The sequence below is a fragment of the Colletotrichum navitas genome (assembly GCF_030913465.1).
Source record: "Colletotrichum navitas strain CBS 125086 chromosome Unknown LY79scaffold_4, whole genome shotgun sequence".
Classification (NCBI taxonomy): domain Eukaryota; kingdom Fungi; phylum Ascomycota; class Sordariomycetes; order Glomerellales; family Glomerellaceae; genus Colletotrichum; species Colletotrichum navitas.
The window spans coordinates 515,713-533,499 of record NW_026850550.1 but is presented as its reverse complement, the minus strand read 5'-3'; the positions used below and the strand labels follow the sequence as shown (position 1 = coordinate 533,499).

At 58.3% G+C, this 17,787-nt stretch overlaps 5 protein-coding genes across 5 annotated transcripts; 2 read left to right on the top strand and 3 right to left on the bottom strand.

Moving 5' to 3' along the window:
- Positions 1 to 774: 774 nt before the first annotated feature.
- Positions 775 to 1,974, bottom strand: LY79DRAFT_575842 (uncharacterized protein; the record flags this gene model as incomplete). The annotated part of the gene is made up of 1 exon (XM_060559745.1): positions 775 to 1,974. The coding sequence occupies one exon, from the start codon at positions 1,972 to 1,974 to the stop codon at positions 775 to 777; it is 1,200 nt and encodes a 399-aa protein (XP_060419360.1).
- Positions 1,975 to 2,918: 944 nt separating this feature from the next.
- On the top strand, positions 2,919 to 4,595 carry LY79DRAFT_655827 (uncharacterized protein). The gene has a single exon (XM_060562674.1). The coding sequence runs from the start codon at positions 3,224 to 3,226 to the stop codon at positions 4,259 to 4,261; it is 1,038 nt and encodes a 345-aa protein (XP_060419359.1). The 5' UTR covers positions 2,919 to 3,223; the 3' UTR covers positions 4,262 to 4,595.
- Positions 4,596 to 4,796: 201 nt separating this feature from the next.
- LY79DRAFT_251939 (uncharacterized protein) lies at positions 4,797 to 5,467 on the top strand. Its single transcript, XM_060551865.1, has one exon. The coding sequence runs from the start codon at positions 4,882 to 4,884 to the stop codon at positions 5,269 to 5,271; it is 390 nt and encodes a 129-aa protein (XP_060419358.1). The 5' UTR covers positions 4,797 to 4,881; the 3' UTR covers positions 5,272 to 5,467.
- A 5,578-nt stretch (positions 5,468 to 11,045) lies between these two features.
- LY79DRAFT_537850 (uncharacterized protein) lies at positions 11,046 to 11,698 on the bottom strand. The gene has a single exon (XM_060556698.1). It carries the CDS (start codon positions 11,627 to 11,629, stop codon positions 11,282 to 11,284), a length of 348 nt encoding a protein of 115 aa, XP_060419357.1. The 5' UTR covers positions 11,630 to 11,698; the 3' UTR covers positions 11,046 to 11,281.
- LY79DRAFT_537849 (uncharacterized protein) lies at positions 11,666 to 12,041 on the bottom strand. The gene has a single exon (XM_060556697.1). The coding sequence runs from the start codon at positions 12,016 to 12,018 to the stop codon at positions 11,812 to 11,814; it is 207 nt and encodes a 68-aa protein (XP_060419356.1). The 5' UTR covers positions 12,019 to 12,041; the 3' UTR covers positions 11,666 to 11,811.
- Between the last annotated feature and the right edge of the window lie 5,746 nt (positions 12,042 to 17,787).

Sequence of the window (17,787 nt, the reverse complement as noted above, 5' to 3'; positions counted from 1 at the left end):
CGGACCTGCCCGGGTGGCGTCGAATACCAGACGAACGGCTTTCGGGAAAGGGGCCACCATCGCTGCGTGGCATTTCTCCTGTCTCGATGCATCCCAACGGGATGAATTTCGAGAAAGTTGGTGGTTCCGACGTTAGCTGGGGAATCCAACCGATGCGTATCTCGTTCGAGGGCTATAGTCGGTCTTCTGTTCTGATTCTGTGTTGGTCGAAACATCTAATGCGTGGCGCCGTTCCTCCTCCTCCTCCTCGAGAAGAAGAAGATATGGTACTGGAGGGACGGCGATAGAACCAAAAGACTCCAAGCACCAGGTCGAGATCGGAGCCTGGTTCCTCTTCCTAACCGGGGCCCCAGAGGCGCCACAATCGGGCTCGCCCGCCGTCTGTCCGTCCTGGCGGCATGATGCAGGATCCGTTACCTTGCGACGCCTACACATGACGAAAAAAAAAACTTACCATTGATCGTCCGTGTACGGGACGGGGCCTTGAGGGGAGTACACGGCAGAGAGCAGGTCTCGCATAGCAGGGAGTCGACATGGGACGAGCAGTGAGTGGGTGCTGCTCCCTCCGGGCGTTCCGATCTCGTAAGAAGAAACGACTAAAATTTGGGGGTGTATATGACCTCTATTGTATCCGTCCACAACATACTACTAGTACATTTCCCGTGCGGAAGAACGAGCTTTCTCCCCCCGCTCCCTGCCGCGGCCTCTGAATCATCAGCTCTCTCTATATTACTTCGAATCTCTCCCACTCTCTCACGCAACGTCGAACACGATTCACAGGACGAGCCTGCCGGGCTCCCCCTCCAGGATCAGCTTGACCCTCTCCAGGAACACCTTGGCGCGCTTCTCGTCGCCCTTGGGTACCGTGAGTGTGAAGAGGTTGCCAGCGGACGAGATGCCGGGGGCTTGGCGGGGGGCGGCGGCCTTGGGTGCGGCGGCCTTCTTGGCGGGCGCGGCGAGGATGTCAATGATGTCGGAGGAGGATGACCGCGCGGCGGCGGGGCGGGGCGACAGGAGGGAAGCCTGGGGCAGGGCGGAGATCTGGGGCAGGTAGTGGCCGCGGGAGCCGCGGGGCGCAAGCTTGTCAAGGCCGAGGACCTGGTTGAAGAGCTCGTCGGCGGTGGGCTTGCGGGCAGAGGGGGGCAGGTCGTCGTTGGCGACCTCGGCGGCGCGGGCGACGAAGGTGGAGATGGGCATGAAGACGCCGAGGGTCGACTGGATGCGCTCCTGGGTGGCGAGGACCTTGGACAGGGAGACGGGGAGGGCAACCTGGGCGTTGGCAGGGGCGGCGGGGGCTTCTGCGGCGGCCTTGTTACCGGCGGCCTTCTCGGGCGCGGCCTTCTTGGGGGCGGCGACCTTGATGTTGGTGAGGTCGAGCTTGGACATCTCGACGGCGCGGGCCATGATCTTGCTCGGGGTCTCGGCGTTGATGGCACCCAGGTAGGCGAGGACGTCGCCCTTGAGCAGGCGGCCGTTGGGACCCGTGGGCTCGATCCTGCTGACGGTGTCCTTGTCGAGGCCGTGCTCATTGACGAGGGACTGGACGGAGGGGAGGAGGGGATATCTCTGCTCGCGGGCCTTGCCGCCCGAGGTCTTGGGGGCGCCGCCCTGCTGCTGGGCGCGGGCCTCGCCCTGGGGCGCCTCGCGGCGCTCGGCGGTGTCGCTCTTGGGGGCCTCCTTGTCGGCGGGCTTGCTGGAGGGGGCGGAGGCTTGCTCGTCGGCGGGGACCTCAAGGGAGGAAATATCGTCGCCGGTCTCGGCAAGGACGGCAATGCGGGTGCCGACCTGGACGGCCTTGGCACCGTCGCCGGTGAGGATCTTGAACATGACGCCGTCGTCCTGGGCCTCGACGTCCATGGTGGCCTTATCGGTCTCGATCTCGAGGAGCACGTCCCCGGCCGAGAAGGACTCGCCCTCCTTGACCTTCCAGCTGGCGATGTTGCCCTCCGTCATGGTCGGCGAGAGGGCGGGCATGGAGAAGTTCTGCGCGGCGAGGCATCGTGCTGAGGTCCGGAAGCCTGTTCGTCACCCAGTCGACGTGGTCAGCCCCGTGTCTTCTTGTCTTGTCTGTTTGCTGTGGGGTTCCAGGAAGAAGGGAAGGGAGGGAGGAGGGAATCTTCTCCTCCTCCTTACTCTTCCTTCTCTTATTCTATTGCACTTGCACGTTTTCTTTCTGGGAGGGTGATATCTACGGACCTCGAGCCGTGGACTCTGCGGGTATTCTCCGGCCAACAACCCTCGCAGAGAGACGAGCCGCCGTCGCAAGGGAAGCCATCTTGTCGTCGTTATTGTTTTTCTTTTCTCGTTTGGCGAAACCGTCGGCCCGGGGTGGGAAAGTATGAGCCTCAATTGAGTCTCGGTCGTCGGAGGGAAGGAGGGCGGAGGAGGGGCGAAGTCGGATGTCGTTTTCGTGATACCCTGTCGAAAAGGTTCGGAGGAAAAAGGGAGCAAGCAGCGCAGAGTGGGTTGAGGTTTCGGGCGTGGTCGGCGGAGGTTCGAATTGGCCTTCGCCTGCGCACCACCAAAGTCCGGGAATCTTTTTTTTTTTTTCGCAGCGTGGACCCAGCAGGGGGTGGGAAAATTGTCGAGCTCACCCCCAAAGCTCCCAGCAGTAACGCACGCCTTGTTGGGGGGGACCGGCCGTTGGCTGGCCCTGTGGCTTATCGCCGATTATTCGCACTGACGCACAGACCAAGAAAGGAAAAACGGACTGACAGATGCGCGGATTTTTGTTGGCTTCGCTGAGCGGCAGCCTCGTACCTGATTGGCCGGTTAGCTTTCCTCAATGCCCGTTACATTGGATGATGGCAACCGATACGTACCTATCTACTAGGTAAGGTACGTATCCAAGGTGGTTCCTCGTAAGGTCGCACAGGTCCTAATGATACTTTAATACAGTCGGATAAGCAGATTAACATACCTGCCTACGGTACCTCCGTAGAACTACCGGCTAAGCGCTGTATTGTTGCGCCGCCCTCCGAAACAAGCCCCCCCTGTCGCAGGTAGGACGTCGCATTTTCCGGTCGCAGGACCCTCCTCTCCCCGGCGCGCCGGGCGGGTGCTCCACTAAAACTTTTCGGATAGCTTCAGTTTCTAGTCTGACAAAGCGTCCGCGGCCCAATTGAAACCACAACCATCCGCCGCGAAGAGAGCACCCGGCTACTTCCTTCTTGTTCCTCTTGCGTGCATCCGAGCCGCATCCCGAAACTGCGATACCCCGACCATGGCCTCCTTCGCGAGAGGCCTCGGCCTGGGCCTCTCCCTCCTGGCCCCGAGAGCCGCCCCCCTCTGCGCGACACCGCAGCCCCTCCAGCCTTTCTCCCGACGCTTCTTCGGCTCCATCGCCGCCTTACGGCACGCCGCGAAACCTCCCTCCCCCTCTTCCCCCCGTATAGCCGCAAGCCTCCCTCGCGCCGCGACCGCCCCGAAGACCCTGACGCCGAAACCGAAACCGACCGCCCCGGGCCCGACGAGGACCGTCTCCCCCGCCGCCGCGGTGTCGTCCGCCGGCTCCGCCTACGCACTGACGGCGCAGCTCGCGCAGCGCAGCCAGCCGACGGTGCTGTACGAGGCCGGCTCGCACTTTTGGATGAAGCTCTCGGCCTGGGCCGCCATGCTCATGTTCTACTCGTACGCCGGCATCAACTACTACACCATGCTCCTCCACCCGCCCGAGGACATCGCCGCCTGGGTCCCGCATGCCTTCGCCGTCATCTGCCTCGCCATGGCCGGCTTCGGCTCTTACTTCTTCTACAACACCCGCAACATTGTCCGCCTCGTCCGCGCCGTGCCCACCGCCCTCCTCGCGCCAAACGCCCGCGGCCTGGCCTCCGGCGCCGCCGCCGTCGCGCTGAACCCCAAGACGACCCCGATCCACCTCGAGATCACCTGCAAGCGCATGCTGCCGGGCCGCGCCAAGGTCCTCGTCGTCCCGCCCCAACAGGTCTCGATGCCCGGCCGCATCATCGCGCAAACGGCGTCGTCGCACGCGTCGCCGGCGCAGGAGCGCGCCGCTGCCCGGCGGGAGCAGGCCCGCGCCCGCGCCGAGTGGGAGTACGACAAGGACCACCTCATGACAGTGCCGTTCCGCCACGCCGGCAAGGGCTTCCGGGCCGCGTGGTACGGCATCAGGAGGGCCGTCACCAGGGAGGGGTTCATGCAGATGGAGGTCGGCGGCCAGAAGCTCAAGCTCGATGTTGCGTCCGGGTGGGCGCTCGATGACGGGCGCGCCATCGACCGCCTGGTCAAGATCGGGGCTTGATATGCCCATTGAGAGGAGGCTGGTTCTCTCTCCGAGGAGTTAACGAGCCCCCGCGTCGTGTTTCCTCGGGCGGCGAATGTAAAACTACTGTATCATGGTCTTGGATGTCGACATAGATGTGCTCTCGAGCATAGTCGTAGAAAAGGCGAGGGGGCTACGCTCACCACACCACGAGCACCTGTAGCTTGTGGAAAGGGAGCAAGGGAGGGAGTCTCTTCACAACAGATGGGCCGTAGAGGGCCTCTTGTAGAGTATGGGTAGATTCACAGCCATCCAGATATCACAGACGAATATAAAATTGACAAGCACTCCTGTGTGTGGCCTTTCAAACGAGCCATGGTTGCGAGATATCGCGACAAAATCAAAGGGCTTTTCACAATCCTCAGCTCGGCGAACTGTGGAAGACAAGAGTTCCTCCCAGCCAGACAAACTTCGGGCAGTACGGTCGTAGTCACCCGTCAGAACGGAGCGAGTCCAACCAAGTCAGAAGCAAGCACTTACACATCAACAAAGTGCAGTCCTCAAGCTCGCCTCGACTGACACTACTCGATGAAAATCGAGACATATCCACGGTAGCCAGATAGATCTACAACGCATACAAACGTAAAGCGCAATCGAACATGACCCCGCTCCCCTCCCCGGGTGCCATCGACTCCATAAGCAGAGTCATCGACGGCATCGTCGATCCCCCACAGCCATCGGGGCCTTACCGAGCCTGGGGCCGACCGACTTGCCATTCGAGCGATGTAGCTCTGGAAACGCCCAGCCCCGTCTTCGTGTCCCGCTTCCAAGGCCGCAGAAGTGGTGAGAGAAAATATGGCAGGAGCGACTTGGACCACCTTAGCCAGCGAGGCGTGTGTGTACGCCAGCTAGCTAGCCAGCCCGCCCGTCCATACATCGTGGGAAGCTTCTCCTCGGACGCTTTCATCTCTTTCCCCATCCAGACCGGTCACGGGCGGATCCCTCCACAGCCGCAACAGGAGCTGCATCGCTTGATGATGAGACCTTGAACTGGACAAGCGCAGGGGCAAGGTCAGAGATACCGAGAAAGCACGGATCGGCCTGATGCCCCTGATCGGCTCCTGTCTTCGCGCGACCCCCTATCATCGGTCACAGTACTGTGCGGTGGAACCGACAACGCCAAGTTTGGCAGCCCGCGATGTCTCGCCTTGTCCTTGTCTGCCTATAATGGCGTGCGTCGAAGGGAGCGGCAAAGCCGAAAGTACAATTGACCAGTGCGCGCGCGGAGCCGACTCCGTCCCAGCCTCACTGGAAGCGGTGGAGGGGTAAGACCACGGCACTTCCCTGGTATCCCATGGACCCAGAGGATGGGATTTTATGGGAATGGACTAAGGGAAAGCAGGGAAGGAAGGCAAGTTCTGTTTGATACGTGGACGAAGCATCAACTAGCGATCTCACATACGAGTTTCTTCAGCGGGTGCGAATCGAGCAAAGGCCTACGGGATCGGTCATGGTAGTGATTAGAATCAAGGGCAGGGTGGAGAGGTAAGAGGGGAAGGAGGGAATAAGGTCCGAGAAAAAAAAAACAAGTTGGCTGGCCTAGTTGACCGCGCGTCCCACCTTGGCGGATGGAATACCCAGGTTGTTCTAGCTGAGAGAACGGTTGCTGGCGATCTGTAGCGGTCAGTCAGCCTCGAGTTTTACGGAGCGAGGCGGCGAGGCTATCCCTGCCTGCCAGAAGGCCACGTCGGAAAACCTTCAACGGGTGACGAACAAATAGGTATCTCCCACAGAGGGGTTGCAGGCGGCAAGGACGGAGGGACACCTGAAGAAAAATGCATGGCTTGCAAGTCTCCTGCAGCGCGGCGCGGCGCAGGAAGGGAAGTTCATCCTATCCCAGACAAGGAGCCGTTGATCGCCTCGTCTTGAGACGCAAGGGAGTGAGGGGCATAGATGCAAAGCGGAGGGGTTTGGCCTTTAGGTGAGGCCATTCCCAAAGAAACCAGCAAGCGGTTAGAAAACTTGGTTGAGGGGGGAAAAGGCGAACGCCGGGCGCTTGCTGAGCGGTGTGAGGTGAAGCGGCCCCTCACCCCTCACCGCGCGCGTGGGATTGGTTGTGTGTTGAGGAACAATCTTCTCTGAAGCAGACGAGGGAGAACAACGGTCGCCCGTGGCCTTTCCTTCAACCCCGCTACCGTCCTATTCTGGCATTCTTGGTCCACCCCGCCTTTTCCATATTGTGAACGATGCCGTCATCGCGCCTCGGTCGATTCGTCCGACAGCCGGGGGCTGGTCGCCAGACAATGAGTTTCGGCCGATGTTGACCCCACTGGATTGAGTGGGCCACACTCTACGGTACCTACTTTTGCGCCATGCTGGACTAGGTACACTATTTCGAAATTTGGTATCCGTAGCACAGGGCGGGTTCCGAAACTCCCCAAAGCAAGCAACGGGGCCAGCGATTGCAAAGGGGACGTGCAGACAGGACTCGATCGCCTTCTCCACCCTCCGAGATGGCGGCTCCGGGCACCGACATCAAAGGGACCCGTTGAGGCCGTCTGATCTGGCCGACCGTATGGCCGCTTCCTCCCGGTCGAGGGCAGATGGGACAAGACAGCGAAAGGTAGACCGGTGCAACCCGACGTATCTGTACCGGTACATTGTTCCTCTGTACCGCACACCCAGGAAGAGTGCCATGTGACTTGGTTTGGTTGCACCACCGTCGAGGCAGAGTCGTGCACACACAACGACGCGGTTCGCACTTGCGGTGTAGGAAATTGCGCGAGCGAGTACGATGAGGGGGGGAACCGGTTCCGCGAGTCTTCCTTCGACCCATCTTTCCAAAAGTGCCCGGCGCAGCCGTGCGGTTAAGCGTATACGGTATCTCGAGTACAAGGCGATGGATGCATCGACGAGCTTGCCCGCGAACCTCGACTGTAACATGACGGCGCCAGCGTAAACTTTCAGATAGACAATCAGCTCATAGTGGTCTAAAGGGCCAATCCGTAGTGTACGATACCCGCAGAAAAGAAGCAAAGAACATGGCTGCGACTGGGTTTGTTGACGTGCGAAAGCGGAGATGGGCGAGTAGCGCAAGACAAGGTCCAGGGTCCGACATGAACCCCTTAGGTATGTGGTGCAGAGCATCCGAGATGAAGCAGTGGGGGGGACCCAATCCGATTAGAGGCGGCCTTAGCAATACCGGTACTATGTAAGGATAAGAAACTGGGAAAGTCAGCATCGCAAGCATCGCATCAGATCCAGTGGGTGCGGGACTTAGATCTCGGCAGTGGCAGAAACGGCGCCTCCTCCAAAACACACCGTAACACTGGTATGTCACCGAATGCTGGACCGGCCCAATTGGACATGATCCTCTCAGTACAACGGTCGCGACAGCGTCTGTATGAGCGGAGAGCCCTGATCTACGCGTAGGCATCTCAAGGAGAGGCGGGGTTTCATCGGCGGCAGGGCTAGAGAGCCAGTACGTGCCGTCCGGCCGTCGAGTTCGCGAAGGCGGACGAAGGAGGACGAAGGTGGATGGAACGTGCTGGAGAAGGCGACGACGATTCAGAGCGCGTCTATTTGCGGGCGTATGTGCATGTGGGTGGTCTTGCGTACTCGGGTTGCGTGGTGCAGGTGCAGGCGGGAAGGGCGTTTGGTTGGCCGCCGCCAACTGACCTCGCCGACTCCCCCACGAGATCGAGGGGCAGCTCCAGGGTCCAGATGCCCCTCCTTTTGCTGTCTCGTTGCCGTTTGCTCGACATGAGCGAGCCGATAGCAGCACAGACCACCGGAGAGTACCTGCCTGTACGGATACGGATACATGGTACAATGCACCACACAGTCGACACCATCACCTTGATAGTATTCAACTACGTACCGTCGACCGCCCTCCAGTCCATCACAGCCGACAGTGATTTAGTGATAGCTCGACGAGCGGAACGGCTGATCCAGTGGTTGTTGTGCAGTCTCGCTTACATGGAGGGGAGAGACCAAAAAAAAAAAGAAGAAAAAAAGTGTACAAGCCTGCAGGAGACGAAAAAAAAGAAAAGATTTTCTCTCCACGAGCGGTGAGCATTGAACAGGCGTATCGCTCCCCAGCCCGATAACCCCTGTCGAGCGAAGCAGCCACTGAGACGACAAAACGTCCAACATTCCGCATTCCCCATGACCCCAGAGTGGCATGTGCCTCCTATTGCCCAAGATTCCAGCTCTCGGTAGATGGCAGTTCTCTTGGAGATCTTCAGGGTTCAAGCAGCCTTGTTCTTCTTCCTTTGCCCCCCCCCCCCCCCCCCCCCTTTGGAAATCCCACCCTAAACTATGTAGCGCGAGCGTCAGTGACGCCGTCGTCCAACTTTCCCGTCTCTTTGCCAGAACGGGGGGCATGGATAGGAGTAGGGTGTACGGTGTAGCTCACGCAACAACAAACAGAGGGTCGCCCGGATACTGGATCTTCATTGCGCCGACCCAACGACCGGCGATAATTCCATTCCGTTGTCGTCCGTCATCCGGGCACCACCCCCCGACTGACCGACAGATTCGTATCGCCCATTGTCAGCTTCAGCAGGAGCAGACGGTCTGCTCCTGCAGCGGCTACGAGCAACGTTGGTCGCAGAGGCGCAGTAGTGCTGGCCGGCGTCGACGGTAGGTACCTACCTAGGTAGGTAGGTAGGTAGGCATGTACAAAGATAGTCCAGACCATCATGCTTTGTTATGCAACCACGGCCTGCCGGCGTCCGCAGAGTTCGTCCCAACGACGACATATCACGTTTCTGGTTGGCATGCTAGAAATTCTAGTGACATGTCGTTCGCGCGCTTGTCGATGCTTACCCCATCCGCTACTTCTGACTCGTCGGGATTCCCATGGCAGTCGATATGCCGAGTCGCAAGTCTCGCTACTGCAGCACTCGGTCGCTCACGGGAAGCCTACCTAAGCCACCTAGTACGTCCTGATCCGGCGAGATCGACGGATGCTCGGCCGCCACCGCTCGCTCGCTCGATTGCTTGACCATGAAGGCATTAGAAGAAGACGACTCACGTTCAAACGTGAATCGCACAGCTGGCTGATCGCGCCCTGCCAGCGAGTCAGCCGCCGCCCCAGTCTCTCCTCCGGACCTCCAGCCTCGCATGTCCGCCATCTCATTGGTGTGCCCGTCGTTGCACGCACCGAGCCAAGTAGGGGGCCACATGCGCGCAGGAGCGCCACTCCTCACTGGTAGAGGGCCTTGGCGTCCGAACTGGCTCGGAACCGCTGCGAGCTCGGTGGTCGGCCGTCGTCGTCAACCGCCTCTAGGATTCCCATTGTTTCTGCCAGCTTGGTCCAGCAACAAGACGTACCATCTCTCTCTCTATACATCTTGTCTCGCATGGGTGATTATTTTGCCATCGGGGTCTGGCCTCGGGTGGCCCTTGTGGAAGCTAAATGCAGAGAAGTGCCTGAATGTCAAATGATTCCTGCGCCTGCAGGTCAGGTCAGGTCAGGTCAGGCCGCGCGACCGTGAATGCCGCATGCGCAGGCGGCCTAGTCGGGTCTGGCGCCTTGTCTCACTGTCGGGGGGTGGGCGGTTGTCGAATGAGGAAACGGCATCTGCCAACCCGCACCCTCCATCACACCCTTAGACCCCGAGATACTACCACCTGCATCCTCCACCGCCTCCTGGCGAAACAAATACCCCCCGGAGAAGAGCCATGCCTGAGACGAGCCTCAAGTGCCTGATGATCGCCTCTCCCGTACCTGGGTCAGCGCAACGTCTGCAACACCCGAGATTCCGGGGCTGAGTCGCTACTCTTGCGATTACGCCTTCCGACCTCGCCCGCTCCCCCATCTCCGTCCAACACGTCCTAAGAGGACATGACCGTCAGACGAACCGTCTTTCGTGTGCCACGGCGGGCAAGAGAGAGGAGGAGGAGGAGGAGGAGGAGGAGGAGGGGTATGGGGCCGTGAACCGACTCGTCGTCGCTGCGTCGCGGCCATGGTCCAACGGCGCGCACATGATGAATGCTCGAGTCCAGCTCCCGCGCACGGAGACATGGCGTCCAAGCTGACCTACCCAGGCGACTTGCTGCGACGGGGGAGGTTTGCATGCGTCTGGCAACCACTACACGAGACACGGCATCGCGATCGCGATTCATTCTCGTCGTTGCCGTTCAGACGTTTGCCTCACATTTCAACCTGGATCTAGGCCATTCCTCACGAACCTTCGGAGGAGCGGTGAGGGGCACACGGCGACACGAAGACGCACACTAGGTGCCGGTGTAAATGAAAAGTGAGAAAGGCTCATCTTGCACGATGATAGGTAGCATACCACGGCACAGAGCGTGTAGGTTGAGGGGAAGAAGCGCCGAGATCAAGCGAAGCCTGTAGGGCAGAGGGCCATAGGACTGTCGGAGATGGGGTGGAAGGTCGTCGCCAATTCGCCGCCGCCCATGGCGGATGCACAGTAGTAGCTTTCAGGTGTAGTGTACCCGTACCCGCGCAACAGTCCAAGTTGACATGGTACCGTTTTGTAGCGTCTACCTCGGAGAGACGTCTCTAGACTCACGCACCGCGGTGCTGCAACCACCCGCGCGAGATGGGCCGGCCGTGCACTCCCGTTGGCTGACCGACGTCTGCGGCCACAAGGGAGGACGATGCTAACTGGGAGGCCAATCAAAAGTTGCAGAGAAACAGGTGTAGCCTACCTCAGTATACGGTACTTACCTAGGTCTAGGTACAGAGGGCCTGTCTCTTGACCGATGCATCGCCGCGGCTCCCTAAGAGAAAGAACATTTCCTGATGGAAGACATACGCCCCTGAAGATCGGCATCTCTGTGGAAGACTATAGGCATAGGAGCTCGTTTCAAGTGTCACTCGTGTCTATTAGAGACGCAGAGTATCTATGCTAATTTACCCCGGGCATTCTAGCTCTCCAACTTCCACTCTTCCCGCCCTTTTTTTCTTTTCTCCTAGCATGTAGGCGTTCACCCTCGCGCGGACTTGTGTGCCTGGGAGAAGCTTTCCCAAAGAGACCAGCGAGGCGACGGATTACCTACAGGAATGCGGGGAAGACGTGGCTATACTCAGTAAAGCGAAAGCGGCACATGGATGCTGCTCCGCACTGACGGATGCGGGCGGTGGCCGGGTGAGAGAGAGTCGCAGATGCGGGTTAACCGCCCCGGCTCCCAGGAGTCACAGGCAGGCGCTGGGTGCATTCGATACGTCAAGGGGACTGTCGCGAATCTCAGGATGCAGCTATTCGCAAAGTGAGGCGGCGGCAACGGCGCTTGACCGATGGATCTCTCCCCCTTCCCGCGATGCGTAGATTCCACAATGATGAATGCCCAGCGGAGGGGGTTATGCAACGGCGCGTCAGTAAAGTATCCCGGCCCGTCGGAGACCAACGACAGCAAAGCGAAACAGAAGAGCATGCTGCATGATGATGACGACGAGGAGGATGAGGAGTGAGAGCGAGAGAGAGAGAGAGAGAGCAAGGTAAAGCGTGGTCGTGGACATGTGGGGAAACAGGCCCAACGTATGGGCGGTCTACGTTACCTGGAGATGACCAGGGTGTTGAGAGGTACCGGTAGTGTGTACTGTATGTAGTGTGGTGTTAGCTGCACGAATATGTTCCACGCGCGTCTGTCACCATCCAAGTGCCATTTTCCCACGGGAACGGGCGACGTGATTGATGCGTCGATGCACAGCGCAGCGCAGTAGAGGGGTGAAGAGGCGGGAGGGGCTCTTGATGACGGTGGTGAGCGTGAACAAGGTATGGCCTAGAATGGGAATAGGCGTTGGGACAAGGATGAGATGCCATCCACAATCTTTGTCTTGTCTCCAAGATGGTGTCGAGACGAAAGAGAAGCAAGGGAAAAAAAAAAAAAAACCACTGCTAGTAAAGTGTGAAGTGTGGGGGTTGAAGAAGCCCGTGAGCTGGGGAGGGTCGCCCGGCTGGTCTGCAGGGATGATGGTGAAGAGTATCGCTGCGGTCCCAATCAGAAGGCATCGCAGGCCACGGGCTAGTGGAGATATGACATAATTGTTGCCAATTGCGCGCGTCCTGGGATGCAGCTTGCTCTCCCCCCCTGCCGGATGAGACTCTATACTGACGGGAAAACGCTGTTCGACGCCCAGTTCTGCCGTCGCTGGATCCAGTATTCTTCCGCTGTGTATGTGTGTGTATGTGTGTGATGCGTCGACTCGTTGCATGCATGCGGCAGAAGGCGGGAGAAAACAAGGTGAGATGGATGGATGGATGGAGGAGGAGGAGGGGGGAGCATTTGCGAGCTTGTCGTCGGTACAAGCATACAACCTGCGACAGTATAGTACAATGGAAAGGGAGGGGGGAGGGGGCATCAACGAGGCCACGATCCATCTAACCGGCGCCATAATTGGTTGCAAGCCAGTGCCGTAGGAGAAGAGCCGAAAAAGGATCGGCGGGCGGAAACCAGCGGGGAAACGACAACTAAAGTCTGTGGCTTCTGCAACGGACGCGAGGTGAAGGAGGAGGAGGAAAGGGCAGATCTCTCGAGTTCAGCGCAGGCCGGAACAGATGATGAGCGCGGCTATCAAACGAGCGATCGGCAGCGCTGCTAGCGCCCCAAACACAGATTACCGACCTGGAGGATGAGAGACATGAGAGACATAGGCTGCGGCGCGCGCCCGTCACGTCGTCGGGCGGCCGTTCTTGGAATAGCAGCTGCCGTCATGGCCTCCAAGTCGAGTCCGAAGGGGACGTCGGGATTTGAGACTGGCCTCGCGGAGGGGGTCCGTTGCAGAGATAACGGCGATGCCGGGCGTAGCGTTGTGGCTGGGCGGGCTGGGTTGTTTCTAAAGATGCTACTATTTTGGACCGGCCAAGTTTGGGGTTTGAGGCGCCATGTCTATCTGAAATGGATCGACGTGGGGAATGTTTCTCAGCCCTTTCTCTTTCTACTTTCTCTCTCTCAGTCTTTCTCCGTTCCCTTGCCCCGGGTTTCATGTAGCTGGTTGCTAAATGCGTACTCGCGGTGGCAAACATTCAGGCTATGTGTTTGACACTCGTGCACTCGGAACCCGGAGAAGCGGATAGATGGACGGCAAGGCGGCAACATTTTAAAGTTGATTCCAAGTGGCCGCAGCGTCGTAGCCGTCTACCTATTCCCATACATGACCACTATCTGTGTCGGCGCGTGAGACTTGGTTGACGTCAAGGCAATCAACGACTTGACGTGCGCAGAAGGAGAGCTGATGGGGCTCATATACCTGATGTTGAACGGTAAGCGGCGATTGTCACGGAGAGAACGAAAGTCAAGGGTGCATGACGGGTGAGTAGGGACCCCCCTTTTTCTCTCTACTGTTGCGACGTGCTATAGTGTCTCTCCTATACGGTACCCCATTCCAATTATCAGCGATACCAAGCGATAGCAGCGATAGCAGCGGTCAAATATGGCTTTCATGGGGATGCATTGTCGATAATCGGAGAAACTCCAGAGCCAGACGGGGGGGGACTGGCAGTAATTGACAGAAACGGACAGGGTCCAACGCTCCTTCTGGCAAGTGCTGGCCGGCGATTCCACGACTTCCCTGCGCAAAGGTCGTCTGGCGATGCCAAAACTGACGAGCGCCCGCGCACGGACATAGCAACCATCCCGGCCGCTGAGGTTTCCTTGCGCAGGGTGAGATGCAGATTTTCCTCATCCATCTCCCTTGTGTACCAGCTACCACTATCCGTACATGGTATACGTATGGGGAATACCACGTACACTAGTACTGTACCACCGCTAAGCGAAAGGGAAGGGGGGGAAAGTTGGAGGGTCCTCTGGTGGGGGGGGGGTGGGTGGCTTGCAGGGTGCAAATTTGCCCGGGGTCCCTTAGCGCAAGACATGGGATGACCGTGCTGAGATGGAGGGGCCTAGAGTGGACCGGCAGGCAGAATAGACGAGGGAAAGACGAAATTGACCTTCTCCGCCACGATCCAATGTCGTCGTGACAATCCATGCGCATTATTGGACGTTCTGAGCCGCTGCAATCTTACCGCGCTTTGCTTTTGCCGTCGCCCACTGCGCACTATTGAACTGAATCGGCCGACCGACAATGTCAATATCAACACCGGCACGGAGCGCAACGAATATGCGATGCGGCGCACGACGCGCAGCCCAAGCAACCTCGTTGCGCGATGTCGCGTCTGAGTCGGAGAGGGGCCTCAACAACACACACAAACACTGCGCGATGTTGGAATGGCATCATGCTACAGCGGATCGCATTGCCGACGTGGAGCTGGGCCATTAGACAGCATATCAACCATCGCGATGGGCAACAGCATTGCGGTAATGTCATGCGCATGACGAGCCGACGGCGATGGTCGCTGGAATGCGTTATCAACGGCCCGTTGTCTTGTTGGCCCTGCCCTTTCCTGGCAGATGGATGGTGGTCGTGCCAGGCATGTTGCCAAAGGTAAACTACCTAGATGTCGGCGGTGCAAGGGCGGCGAAGCCGTCAACAAAAACAATAATTTTTCCCCCCCGTCCAAAGTAAACAAGAGGAACAACAAGTGCGCTACTACGTACACTGCAGAAAATGGAATAGTTTACCACGGCAATGGGCGGTTGGACTGGCTCGCCGGCTCACTGGCTGTCCGAGATCCTTGATGCTAGTTCGCATGAATGAAATGAGGTGGAAATGCGCACCAGCCGGTCCCGAGGCCGACCTTTGCTCGACGTTGTGGACGGTGCGCTGCCCGCGCAGCTTGCTCGCATTCGCCCGGCCATCCCAATGCGCTGGATCCGGACCGAGTCGCAATGATGTGATTGTCTCGTGTGCTAGGAATGCGACAGCTACAGAATCCGGAGAGTCTGTGTGCGCCCCGGGCTGGTAAGATAGGTAATGTTGGTGACTCGACGAATTCCGGGGAGAAGGCGACGTACGGAATGAACAAAGACTAGGCAGCAGCCAAGTGAGACTCGCCGATCGACTGTGGAAACGAGGCCGAAGATGCCATGTCGTTCGGGGGCATAGACATGTCTCTTTGATTCTTTTCCCCCCCTCGTCGTCTGTCTGTACAATACTTCGTACCTTCTGCTGGTGCTGCTTGCTGGTCGCTTGTCATACGTTTGGAGCCAAGCGCAAGCCCCATCCGTAAGCCAGGATCACTGGTCGGTCGAACCCCTCCTTGCACCCCCCCAAGGAACTCCGAAATCTCGGCGACAAACGGGTGACTAGGTGGCCTTGGCATGTATAGAGTACCGTACCGTCGACTTTTCCCACTGGCCGCTCGTCGGCCGCCAGTCTTAGTGACCACCAACTAGCGAGTGGTGACGGACGGATTGCAGCGAACAATCGTGTGTTTTCGCAAATGTTCCATTCCTTCTCATGGCGGCGCGTGTCATCTGACTGTCCTATGCCTTACGCCCGCTCGATGTCGCCACGGTCACCAATGGCGAGACAAGCAACGGCGGAGGTGGCGGCGGAGGTGGCGGCGGAGGAAGGGGTTCTGGTCGATGGCTGTTTTGACTCAATCAACGTTGCTGCCACGGAAAATTGAATACAACGAAGGTGGGATTGCTGTTAGGGGCTGATGGGCCGGGTCGGCCGTGCGCCGGAGGGCTCGACGGATTGAACGCTCCCAGGTAGTATAGTCCATCTGTTTAAAGCCAGTACCGAGACGTATCTACGGTGCCAAGGTTCCAAATACCCACAGCCGGCATACGGGACATACGTGCATGTCATCTTGAGGGGTGTCGTAACTCTGGGAAATACTACCTATCTAGGGGAGAAGGGGAAAGAGAACGGGGCTCTCACGGTGGGTTGGACATGGAGATGGCGGCATTCAATCATGGCCGAGTCGAGACCGGGAAAGTCGAGTCGTGGCCATCGTCGGTTCTCGAGGAACTGCATGCAGTACGAATGCGGATAGGCGGCAAAGGGGGGGGGGGGGGGGGTCGATTAGTGTACCTAGACAGAGAGAGAGAGAGAGAGAGTGAACACGAAGGAGAAAAAATTGACAAGGACAGGAGGAGACCAGGGTCAAAGATCAAACGAAATCAGCCATCAAATGGTCAAATACACCCTGTCGCCGCATGCTGCGCTTGCGATGCACGTCTTCAAATCAATGGTGCAAGTCAAACAGGCGTGCAGCAGAAGCGGCAAGGGAAAAAAAAAATTTGTGATGAAGACTGCCAAATAGGAAGAGGCAAAACAGAAACACACGGAGTCTGCAAGTGCAGGTGCAGGTGCAGGAAGACAAGCACCTCACATGCAGACCGCTCTCGCCGGCCATTATTGGCTGATTGTTAACGAGGCGAGTCACGATGAGGATGGGCATGAAGGAAGGAGGGAGGGGGCAGGAAAGGTTGGCAGGAAGGAGGCAGAAGGCGGGAGTAACTAAACATCGTGAGTTCCCCCTTCTTTCCCTGCCTCACCAGCGCCAGTCGAGGGTTCGGATAGGAAGAAAGACAAAAAAAAAAAAAAAGTAGGAATCACCCCCCCAGCCCAGTTGCAGTCGAAATGGAAAGGTCCATCTCGCATATTCCTTAGATGGCCCGTGGCTCTTTCCCTCATGTACCTAGTACTTTGCACGTCCAACCCACCAACTACTCTCGCTATGCTTTGAGCAAATGACCCGCCGCACAGAAGGCAGGGATGACCCCAGTTGCTTAATCGCTCTGTGTATCCTCTCTGCGCCAGTGTCTGTCGACCCTTCAAGAGCGGCGGACAAGCACTTTTTCTTTATCCTATTGCCTGCCGTTACTGACAGCCAAAGGCTCCTCTCTTGCCCGGCCTAGAGCACCTGTCGCTTAATTCCATCACTGCTGCCGCTGGCGAACCTTCCTTGGCGCTTCTTGGAAGAAGCGTGCAGGGTCGACTAGGTAGGACGTCCTTGTGCGCTAGAGTGTCCAAGGGCAGCTGGGGGGATGCTAGTCCAGGAGGGTCAGGGTTGTGCTTCTGTTCGATATCCACCCTTGGAGACGGCGACGGGTCCTGTCGACAGACACCCAGTCCAGGGGTGTCCTGGTGCAGGGGTCACCTGTCAGGGTAGGCTGGCTGGTGGTCTCTCTTCGCTGCATCTGTGGATTTCATGGTGTGGATGCAGGTGGGTTGATTGAGTGAGAGGTGTGGGTGCGGCATGGGTACGTACTGCGTATTCCAAGGACAGACACGAGCAAGAGAGAGAGAGAAGAGGCAGAGAGCCAAGGTGCGTGGGTTGGAACGGTAGGCGGCGCTGGGTTCACTGGACCACCACCACCACCACCACCAACCATCGGGGAGCCGTAGGCGACCATTGTTATTATTAAACCCGGACCCCGTCCGACCACCCCCTTCTCTTCAAGAAAGACCCTTCTCGGTTTTTCCTCACACTCCTTTTCTCTGTGTTCTACAGAGTCGACGTGAGGAGGTTGGAAATAGCTTCCTCGACCTCGAATCAATATCTCCAGCCTCTTTTCCTGTCTACTCTCCCGACAGTCCCTTTCGACTACGCCTCCCTCGCCCATCCGTCGTCCGCCCGAGGAGCTCTGCGAAATACAACACCAAGAAGGAGAGCCACTGTCGCCGGTGAGCCATCTCTTATCTATCCCGCCCAAAAGGTGAGTGCTCTCTGTTCGGCCGC

What these genes read in the sequence shown, in the direction of transcription:
- LY79DRAFT_655827 (XM_060562674.1), top strand. Translation starts at nt 3,224, where the DNA reads ATGGCCTCCTTCGCGAGAGGCCTCGGCCTGGGCCTCTCCCTCCTGGCC.
- LY79DRAFT_537849 (XM_060556697.1), bottom strand. Translation starts at nt 12,018, where the DNA reads ATGGCATCTCATCCTTGTCCCAACGCCTATTCCCATTCTAGGCCATAC.
- LY79DRAFT_537850 (XM_060556698.1), bottom strand. Translation starts at nt 11,629, where the DNA reads ATGCTCTTCTGTTTCGCTTTGCTGTCGTTGGTCTCCGACGGGCCGGGA.
- LY79DRAFT_251939 (XM_060551865.1), top strand. Translation starts at nt 4,882, where the DNA reads ATGACCCCGCTCCCCTCCCCGGGTGCCATCGACTCCATAAGCAGAGTC.